This window comes from Miniopterus schreibersii, assembly GCF_964146895.1.
Source record: "Miniopterus schreibersii genome assembly, chromosome: 5".
Classification (NCBI taxonomy): Eukaryota; Metazoa; Chordata; class Mammalia; order Chiroptera; family Miniopteridae; genus Miniopterus; species Miniopterus schreibersii.
The window spans coordinates 45,041,858-45,053,105 of NC_138106.1; the positions used below are offsets into that span (position 1 = coordinate 45,041,858).

Consider the following 11,248-nt stretch of genomic DNA (forward strand, 5'->3'; position numbering starts at 1 on the left):
CAAATCAAATTCACCCATGAAGATTTTTAAAATATCTAGATGCCTGGCCCTGGCAAGTGTGGCTCAGCTGGTTGGAGCATCGTCCCGTACACCAAAATGTTGCAGGTTCAATTCCTAGTCAGGGCACATACCTAGGTTTCGGGTTTGATCCCCAGTCAGGCTGCATATGGGAAGGCAATCAATGTTTCTCTTCCTCTCTACTTTCCCTTCTCTCTAAAATTAAGCCTGTCCTCAGGTGAGGATTAAAAATATGTGTATGTACATGTGTATATATAGATGACTGGGCCCTATCCCTCAGAAACCTGAATCAGTATGGGTTATAGAAGTTTAATATTTGCAGATGAACCCACCCTTCAAAAATACTAAAAAATCTGGATCATATATTTTTTAATTGATCTGTATATCTTTCATAATGGCTACTAATATAAAAAAAAATAGTGACACCACCAAATGCTAATAAGGATTAGCGAGAACTAGACCTATCATTTATTGTTGGTAGGGATGTAAAACGGTACAGCCACTCTGGAGAACAGGTTAGCAGTTTTTTACAAAACTAAGCATACCACTACTGTATGCCCCGGAAATTGCACTCTTGGGCATTTACCCCAAATAAAAACATATGTTCACATAAAAACCTGTACATGGATGTTTATAGCAGCTTTATTTGTGATAGTCCCAAACTGGAATCAGCCCAGATTCCTTAAACAGGTTAATGGTTAAACAAATTGTGATATAGGCACGCAATGGAATGCTTCTAATAAAAAGGAACAAACTGTTGGTACATGCAGCAGCTTGGATGTTCATATAGATTTTCAAATTTATTGTCATGAATTTATTTATAATATCCTCTTAGCTTTAGCCCTGACTAGTGTGGCTCAGTTGGGTGAGCATCTTTCTGTTCACCGAAAGTTCGCAGGTTTGATTTCCCGGTCAGGGCATATACCCAGGTTGCCAATTCAATCACTAGTCGGGCTGGTGCGGGTGGCAACCCATCAATGTTTCTCATCACATTGATGTTTTTCTTTCACATCGATGTTTCTCTCTCCGCCTCTCCCTTCCTCTCTAAAAAAATCAATAAAAAGTGACTTTATTTAAAAATATATATCCTTTTAGCTTTTTAATACCTGTTTGCATGTATAGTGATATCCTCTTCTTCAGTCCCCTTATAGCTTATCTGGTTTCTTTCTTTTAGTAGTCTTACCAGGAACATTTCAATAATAACAGCCTTTTCAAAGAACCAGTGTTTCCTTTGATAATTCTATTCAATTGTTTTCTGTTTCTCCTTCATTCTACTATCTTTAGGTTTAATTTGTACTTTTTTTAGCATCTTAAGATGAACACTTAGCTCACTTATTTTTCAGCCTTTTTGCATATGTGCATTTATATCAAATTTACAGAATAGACAAGTCTATAGAAACAGAAAGTAGCTTAATGGTTGCTAGTGCTGGTAACAGCAGAAAGAGGGATTAGGAAGGAATGAGGAGTGATTGTGGTGATGGTGAATATGCTAAAACTTCTTGAATTTTACATTTAAAATGAGTCAGTTGTATGATACATGAAATATATTTCAATAAAGCTGTTAAAAACACATACTGCTTGATTCCATTTACAGAAAGTTCAAAAACACACAAAACAAATACTATATAATGAGACATAGTGGTTATCTTTTGGGAAGATAAAGAGAGCAGTAATTGGGAGGAGTCACAGGGATCATGCCAATTCTGGTAAGTTGACAATATTCTATTTCTTGACTTTGGTTAGGGTTACATGAGTGTATTCACTTTGTAATAAGTCATTAAAGGGAAACACATCATTTCCTCTCTACACTCAGTACTTCTGACACCAGATATGTGGGTTTTTTCACATCAAGCAATTCTGCAGTTCTCGGCAGACACTGGCTTGGTGTCCTACAGTTTAACCCAATTTTAAACTAACTGCCCAGAGTTAGCTTAGACCCCACAGGTTAATGGGATCAGTTCCACAAGACTGCTCCTACTTCAGATGCCAATCAAAAATCCCAAGTCCACACCTGTACTTCTGACTGATCTGTTGTAAATCAGGGATTCCCATGACCCCAAGTTTGATAATTTGTTCAGTGGCTCACAGAACCCAAGGAAACAGTTTACTTACTATTACTGGTTTATTACAAAAAACATATTAAAGAATACAAATGAGTAACCAGATAAAGAGATGCATAGGGTGAGTTCTGGAAGGACCTCAAGCATAGGAGCTCTGTCCCTGTGGAGTTTGGGTACCCTGCCCTCTCGGTATGTGGATGTGTTCTTGGTCACCAACCTTGAAGTTCTCCAAACCCCTTTGGTATGGTTTTTTAAAAATATTTTTTTATTGATTTCAGAGAGAGGAAGGCAGAGGGAGAGAGAGAAACATCAAAGATGAGAGTCAATGATGGGCTGCCTCCTGCACGCCCCCTGCTGGGGATCGAGCCCAAAACCTGGGCATGTGCCCTGACAGGGAATTGAACCATGACCTCCTGCCTGGTTCATAGGTCGATGCTCAACCACTGAGCCACGCCAGCCAGGCACACCCATGTAGTCTTAATTTGATATATACCAGAAGCAAGACCTGAGGGGAGAATTACACGTATTTTGTGAGGTGATTCTGTTGATGATGAATGGCACCAGATGTTAGACTTTGGTCCTTGAGTTCAGCTAAGAAAAGAATTCAGAGCCAAAGAACTCAAATACAAGCAAAAGTTTATTTAGAAAGTCACACTGGTAGCCCTGGCCAGGTAGCTCAGTTGGTTAGAACATCCTCCTCATACACCAGTCAGGGCACATACTAGAACCAATGAATGCATAAATAAATGGAAAACAAATATCGATGTTCCCCCCCTCTCTCTCAGCTGCGTGTGTTACCAGGAAGATGATGAGGAGACCTCTGTTCTTGTCTTGAGGGAAAGATTTCAGTCGAGACAAAGTGTAGAAAAGAAAGCAAGAATTTATTGGCTACAGCAAAAATATACTTAGGACAATGAAACAAGGAAGGGCATAGAAGAAACAAGAGCCCAGGCTGGGCTGCTTTGGCTCCCTGAAAAGGCAGAGGGAGAGAAGGGGGCCTTGGAGACAAGCTCAGGGACCTAGGAGACAGGTTCAGGGGGTAAGCCTGAGACAAGCTGCCACTGCCCATTGCTCCCCTGGTTGCAAGTCTTGGGTTGAACTGGAAATCTTGATCTGTACCATGCCTGGAAATCAAACTGGGGACCTTTCAGTGCAAGGGAGGTTGCTCAATCAACTGAGCCACCCCGGCCAGGGCCACATTTTCTTTTTAAGTAAGGTCCTCCTATCTCCCCAATTAAAGTTTGAATCCCTTAAATTCAGGAATCCTGTTTTATGTCTGTTTTTATTTCCAATACCTAATCTAATACTAGAAGCTCTCCATAAATATTCGTTTCTAAGGATGGTTAGATTTTTAGCATTGATCTACATCATAAATGGTCTGAGGCTTTCTTTTAACCCAATTTAGATGATAATTGAACCAATTAAGTTGTTAAAATTTTGAGAGTAATATCTTCATCAAATTTAATCCTAATATATGTCTACATTTGTATATCCATATATACACTTACCAGAATATACTTAGAACCCAGTTATATCTACTTGTTGTGCTATGTTGATGTACCACAGCTCGTTTTTCAAAGGCAAACATTATAGTGCATTCCAGGACACCTGTGTTCACACGATCAGTTCTTTGAAACTATATTTGGATGTACAAGCTATTAAAAGCGTCTTGTACTGGGTGACCTTTCAGGCAGAATTTAGATCAAATACTCAAGCTGGTGCTGCCTGTTGCCGAGTGGAGGACAGCAGAAAACCCTGGATTCAAACCTCTATTGGGTTTTTGTTTTTGTTTGGTTTCTTTTCATTTTGCCTTAAGAAGATGAACAAGGAAACCGAAGCCCTGATATCCTTGAAGGACGCGATGAAAAGGTTGCTAAGGGCTACAGGGAGGGAGCAAGCATAGGTCGTCTTTTCCGGGAAGAAGACCTTTTCTGGGTTAGAGAAGTATGAGGAATAAGAATAGGCAAAGAACTACAGACATGCCAATTAGACTTCTATCTCTGTTAAAGTGGTTTAAGTCTTCCAGGTTAAAAAATATGTAAATTAATAATAAAGAAAAATTTACTCCCAGGTGCAATAATTCCATTCAATTAATGCATGTGCTATATAGCAGGTATTCAAAAATAAGTAAAATGTGGGTTGTGCCCAGAAGGAACTCACAGCCTGTAGGGATAACAAAAGTATTCAAAAATACTTAAAACAACATGATTGACCATCTAATGGTCATGTTCCTAAAGGGCTATGAGAACATGGAGAGGATCAATTAATTTTGCCTTTGATGCTAGGGAAAAGGAACTCTTCAGAGAGGGACATTTAAGCTGGATCTTAAAGTATGAGTAGGAGTTTATAAGTAAAATATGGAAAGGAACTCTAGGCTGGGGAAACAGTACATGGAAGCCATGGAAGCTTGAAATCGCATACTATATACTCATTGAGCACTAGATGTGTCAAGTGATTGGTGAGAGGAGTGGCAGAAAATGGGAGCATAGGGTAAAGGATTTTATATTTCATGCTGAGGAGATACAACTTGGCTCTAATGATATAACTGGGCAAGTCAGGGTGGCATACAAAGTATATAATCAGTCGCCCTGGCCGATGTGGTAGAGTGTCGGCCTGCACACCAAAGGGTCTCAGGCTCGATTCCAATCAAAGGCACCTACCTGGGTTGCACGTTCCTTCCCTGGTGTGTGCAGAAGGCAACCAATTGATGTGTCTGTCTCTCTCACATTGGTGTTTCTCTCTCTGTCTCTCTCTCCCCCACCCCCACCCCCAATCGCTCCCTCCCTCCCACTCTCTCTGAGAAGCAATGGAAAAAATATCCTCATGTGAGGATTAATAAAACACACACACAAACAAAAGTATATAATCAGTTGAAGGGCATGATCAGAAGTGTGTTTCAGGAGCATATTTCTGGAGGATGGATTGGAGGTTACAGAAATTGAAAGCAAGGACCCAGCTAGGCTACTGTAATCCTAGGTCCAGGTGAAAGATGGTGATTAACTGGTTTAGTGGAGATGGAGAGAAGGGGATAGATTAGAGACCTTAGTGGGGAGGAAAATAAAAGTAAGAATTATTCTGAGATTTCTAGTTCAAGCAATTGAATGGATGGTAATGTCATTAACTGAGCTAGGGAATTGTAGTAGAAAACAGACTCAGATTTGCAGACATGTTCTTTATTTGGAATGATCTGGGACTGGCTTTTGATGAGAGGACTTCAGAGAACTGCTACAATCGTAAACTTTTATACTAATTGACAAGCTAGAGTTCCTCTTTACAGTTCAAGCTAGAGATAACCTATGGTCTAAGTTAATACAAACAGTATGCCAGATAATGTAGTTTTGATGTGTAGACAGGGATTGCCAGCATATTAAGTCATGCACTACTACAAAATGCACATTTCACACAGAGCCTTATTTATATATAAATAGAATTCAAAGCAGTGAGAAAATTCCACCGTAATAATTTTGGAAGATGGGGGTGGGGGGTTGTTAGTAGGTTCAGTTTAGGACAGTTTAGTTTTGATATCCTGTTCAGGTGGAGATGTACAGAACATAGTTAAGATACAGGTCTAGACTTAGGAAAGAGGTGGTATTTAAAACTGAACTAGCCTGGGGAGAAAGGTCAAGACCAGGACCTGGGCAACCATGCCAGTATTCAGGTCACTGTGGACATAGAAGCTCAGGGAAGTGGCATGTGTGTTAATGTATCACTTCCTTCATGAAAAACAATGTGGGTGGCTTCGGGCAGGTAACTTGTGTTCTTTGTGGTTTAATTAGACATAATTCTGGTGCTGCAGCACCCTCCGATGATTAGGGCTATTCAGAACTACTCAAATCCCCTTGGATTATACAGCTCAACATCTCATTCATATTTCAGATTTCAATCACACAAGACATATTTTATTACTTCTGTGTAAGGCCTCTGCTAGGTGTTGGGAGACAGGTGTAAAGATGTCCATGAAGCCCTGGCTCGATAGCTCAGTTCGTTAGAGCATCATCCCGATATGCCAAGGTTTCAGGTTCAATCCCGGGTCAGGGCACATACAAGAATCAACCAATGAATGCATAAGTAAGTGAAACAACAAATCAATGTTTCTCTCTCCCTGAATTCAATTTTTTAAAAAAGGTGTCCAAGAAATAGTCTCTGAACCCCTCCCTCCAAGAGCTTACAATTTTGTTCATAAAAAGCTAACTCTAAAAATAAAATAGGGGGTGGGAAGTGACAAGTGATAGAGGTAGTCCTTGTGAGAATGAAGTAAGTAGGGAGGAGATCTTCAGGTAGAAAAGCAGGGAGATTCAAGCAGGCAGTGGAATTTGAGCTTATCTTTAAAGGAAAGATAGGATTCAAACAGTCAGAATATGGTAGAGAAAGCCACATTATTATTATCATTATTATTTTAAATATATCTTTATTGATTTCAGAGAGAGGAAAGGAGGGGGGGAGAGAGAGATAGAAACATCAATGATGAGAGAGTCATTGATCAGCTGCCTCCTGCACCCCCCCGACTGGGGATCAAGCCCACAACCCAGGCATGTGCCCTGACCGAAAATCAAGCCATGATCTCCTGGATCCTAGGTCGATGCTCAACCTCTGAGCCACGCCTGGCCAAGCAAACCACCTTTTTAAATATTGGTTCCAGCACTAGCTAGTTATATGATATTAGGTTTCAATCTTTTGAATACTCAATTTTTTTTTTTCTTAAAGATAGGCTGGAAAGCTATTTATTTATTTATTTATCCTCATCTGAGGATATTTTTTCCATTGCTTTTCAGAGAGAGTGGAAGGAGGAGAGAGAAACATCGATTGAGAGAGACACAAAGATTGGTTGCCTCCTGCACTAGCCCTGACTGGGGTGGGAGATTGAGCCAGCAACCGAGGCACGTGCCCCTGGCCACAATCGAACTCAGGACCCTTCAGTCCGTGGGCCGACACTCTAACCGCTAAACCAAGCTGGCTAGGGCGATACTCAATTTCTTTATCTGTAAAATAGTAAAAATGACTCTTCACTTCTTATGGTGCTTGTGAGACTCAAAGTAATGCTTATATAAAATACTTTTTTTTCTTTTAAAAAATGTTTTTATTGATTTTAGAAAGAGAGGAAGAGAGAGGGGGAGAGAGAGAAACATCTATTGGCTGCCCCCCAGCATCCCCCACCAGGGATTAAGCCCACAACTCAGGCATGTGCCCTGACCAGGAATTGAACCTACGACCCCATGGTGCATGGGATGAGGCTCAACCAACTGAGCCACACCAGCCAGGGCTGTATAAAATATTTTTTAAAGTATAAAGTACAATATAAGTATAAAACATGGCAAATGAATTCAAGTAGACAATCCAAACATTTGGCAATATAAGGAATGCAAGAACTAGGATGATGGATAGAGAGAATGGCAAATAGCTGCCCAGCCTTGGTAGTGGTTGTAAGTAATATAGACTCATCTTAGGCAACTCTTTTTGTCCCCTGACTTAAACCAGCCCTTGATTCTTTTATCCTATAGAGTAGACCATAAACTCCAAGCTTTAGAAGCACAGTTTAAAGAACTGGACTTCACCAAGGATAATCTCACACAGAAATTTGAACATCATAGCAAGATGTTGGCAAGCCAGGCAGCCCAAGATGAGCTGTGGACAGCAGTTTTGTCACTCAAGTGAGTATCCAATGAGAAATCAGGGGAATTTTGTGGCATTGTGAGAGCTGGCAATGGTCATTCTAAAATTGAATTTCTTAATATGGATTGTGAAGAAATCACATATTCTTGATTCATTTATTCAAAAAATGATTAATTTGAGTACCTGTTTATATGCCAGGTACTGCGGTGCTCTTCTTATCACAGTCTCTTGCTTGCCCAAGTCTTAATAACACAAAGATGGATAAAATAGCTCCTCTGCCATTGAGAAACTTATAGGATGGGTGGCCAGAGAACTAAGGTATCCAGTTTAGCACAGGCCTTATTTCTAAAATATTTTCTAAAATACAACAGCTGGCTCTCCTAGTGGGTTTGTACTTCTTTGAGTTATCCTGATAGAATTCATTTTATATTTGAACATAAAGTGTCCTGTTGCTTTAGAAGCTCTTCCTTTTTTGTAGGTTCACTTCAATAGAATTAAATATTATATACAGCTACGTCATTGAAGTTCTCATCTGCTTGCACACTCGTGTGCTTGAGAAGCTGCCAGACTTGGTGAGAGGTCTTCCCACCTTAGCCTCTGTCCTTAGAAGAAAAGTCAAGAGCAAGCACATTAGAGTTGTGTGGGAATCTGTCCTGGAGGAGTGTGGGCTGCAAGAAGGAGATGTCACAGCGCTTTGTACCTTCTTTATTGCGCATGGTAACAAGGCAGAACACTACAGTGCCAAAGTAAGACAGTTGTACATCAGGGATGTCCCTTTCATGATCACAAACATGGTAAAGAACCAGGCTCTGCGGAATGGTTTGCTGAGGGCTGTTCAGCTCATAGAGAAAGGGAAAGCAGTGACAGCTCCTGAAGAGCAAAAGACATCTCTAAGGGAGTTGATGCCAAGAGTCAAAAACTAACCTGTTACCTTATGACCTAGCGATTTCACTTCCAGTAATTTATCTTGCAAATGGAAAGATAAATCTTCCCATTATCTTATAAAATGTATAGATAATTTGTTATGGACTTATTTTTATAGCAAAAGTTGGGGGAGTATTAGAGAAACTATGATAAATTGGTACAATGGATATTTCTGTGAAGCCATATAAAAGAATGAATAAGCTCTTTGTGTTATTGTATAATGATATGGAGTTATCACCAAGATGTGATGTTTTAAAATATTTATTTCCAATATGTATTGTTAAGTGGAAAAAGGGACAAACACAAATACATATATATACACATATATAAGCTAATATATCCATAAACTTTATAAACTTCTTCTGAAGAGATACATAAGAACGTGAGAACATTGGTTGTCTTAGGGAAGAAAACCAAGAGTCTAGGAGGTCAAAGGTAGGAGGAAGTCTTTTTACTATTAATCCATATGTACATTTTGAATTTTGAACCATGTGAAAGTATTTCTATTAAAAGACAAAACAATAAAAAATGCCTAACATATATTGTATGTTGAATTACATTTTCTCTCTCATACAGTACCACAGTTATTTATACTAGAAAGGGAACTCACACACACCGACCATCGATTTATGATATTTATTGAACACTAAATGTTATGTGCTAGGTGCTACAACAGCAACATTTCAAAATGTGGACCCTTTCCTGCAGGTAAAGATTAAATGCTGATGCTTTATTTGGGAGGTGCAAATTCAGGACAGCGAGAATGAGGTAACATTCTGGAAAGATGTTAGGTAGGGAAGGATAAGAGGTAATACAAGGTGATGTTTGTCTTGCTGGTTCCTCTTTGAAAATGAGCCATAGGAGACACAGCAGGTTGCTTGGCAGGTACATCCACTCAATCTGGTCCTTCTCCAGACACACTGAAGAAACCATGCCTTGGAAAAAAGGAAGGGAATTTCTATGTTGTGCTTGCTCAGTTCACTGTTTTCAATTGGCCAAAGTTTGTTCCATGGGGAATGACACCCCATACTTCCAAGATGCATCATCTAAGTCCTTCCAGCAGCCACAGGAAAGTCAGAGCCTGCATTGTTCAGTGAAGTGTTCCACAGGAGTCCTAAAGTGGCAGGAGGAGACAGAGATTTCAGGGATGCAACTGAACAGCCCCAGGCAGACCAAGGGATAAGACCAAGGAAATATGGGGAAGTATGTAAAATATAGCCTTTACAGAAGATTTCTAAAAATAGAAATCAAAATGTAAGAATTAAAATTTTTATTTTTTTCTGTTTTAAATATGTCTCTATTGATTTCAGAGAGAGGAAGGGAGAGGGAGAGAGAGAGAGAAACATCAATGATGAGTCATTGATAGGCTGCCTCCTGCACGCCCCCTATTGGAGATCAAGCCTGAAACCCAGGCATGTGTCCTGACAGGGAACTGAACCCCTATCTTCTGGATCATAGGTTGATGCTCAGCTGCTGAGCTACTCCAGCCAGGAAAGAATTAAAATTTTATTTTAAATTTATTTTTATTGATTTCAGAGAGAGGAAGGGAGAAAGAGAGAGGGAAACATCAATGATGAGAGTCACTGATTGGCTGCCTCCTACGCACCCCTGTTGGGGGTCAAGCCTGCAATCCGCACTTGTGCCCTGGACCGGGATTCAAACTGCCGTCTCCTGGATCGTAGGTCAATGCTCAACGGCTGAAACTCACCAGCCGGGCAAGAATTAAAATTTTTTAAAATTTATTGATTTTTAGAGACAGAGAATAAGGAAGAGAGAAACATCAATCTGTTGTTCCACTTAATTTATGCATTTATTGGTTGATTCTTGTATGTGCTCTGAACAGGGATCAAACTCACAACTTTGGGATATCAGGTTGATGCTCTAACCAACTGAGCTACTCAGCCAGAGCTCAAAATGTTAGAACTAAATAAGACTATGATAAAACCCACTATCACTAGAGGATATAGTGGTGAGTTCAGAGAAAGGGTATCACTGTGTGATGGAGAAATACTTCCTGGACAAGTACACTGAGTTGATCCTTGAAGTAGGCAAGCCACAAACCAACTCATTTAGGATGAACTGAGAAAGCAAAAGACCTAAAAGCACAAGATGACAGCAAACAGAATGTAGTTGAATGCTTCAAAGAATTCTGTAAGATTCCATGGGATAAGCAGATTGGAACCATATTAGGGAGCTGGAATTCTGGATTAATGGACTGATACTATGGACAACTGGAAGGCAACAAACGTTTCTGAAGCCATATTAAAACAAGCTCTCTACCAAGGATCTACACCTCCTTGTTTTGGCTCCATCTGGAAACCACTCATCTCCCCAACCTAAATGACTTCAGCAAGCCCAAAATAACCTTAAAAGATTGTTTTCTTCTTAAATATGTTTTTAATGATTTTTAGAGAGGAAGGGAGAGGGAGGGAGAAAATCAATATGAAAGAGTAATATCGATCGGTTGCCTCCTGCGCGCACCCTGACTAGGGGTCAAACCCACAACCTGAGCACATGCCTGACCTGGAATCAAACCTGAGACTTTTTGGTGCATAGGATGACACTCAACCAAGCTATACCGGCCAGGGCAAGGCTATTTTCATGCACAGTGATTTTCTTTTCTCTTCCTCTATAGT

General features: G+C 40.0%; 1 protein-coding gene across 1 annotated transcript; it reads left to right on the top strand.

Moving 5' to 3' along the window:
* The first annotated feature begins 3,882 nt into the window (after positions 1-3,882).
* SMCO1 (single-pass membrane protein with coiled-coil domains 1) lies at positions 3,883-9,151 on the top strand. The gene is made up of 3 exons (XM_081137668.1): positions 3,883-3,947; positions 7,577-7,726; positions 8,167-9,151. Exons 1-3 carry the CDS (start codon positions 3,898-3,900, stop codon positions 8,609-8,611), a joined length of 645 nt encoding a protein of 214 aa, XP_080993794.1. The 5' UTR covers positions 3,883-3,897; the 3' UTR covers positions 8,612-9,151.
* The last annotated feature ends 2,097 nt before the right edge of the window (positions 9,152-11,248 follow it).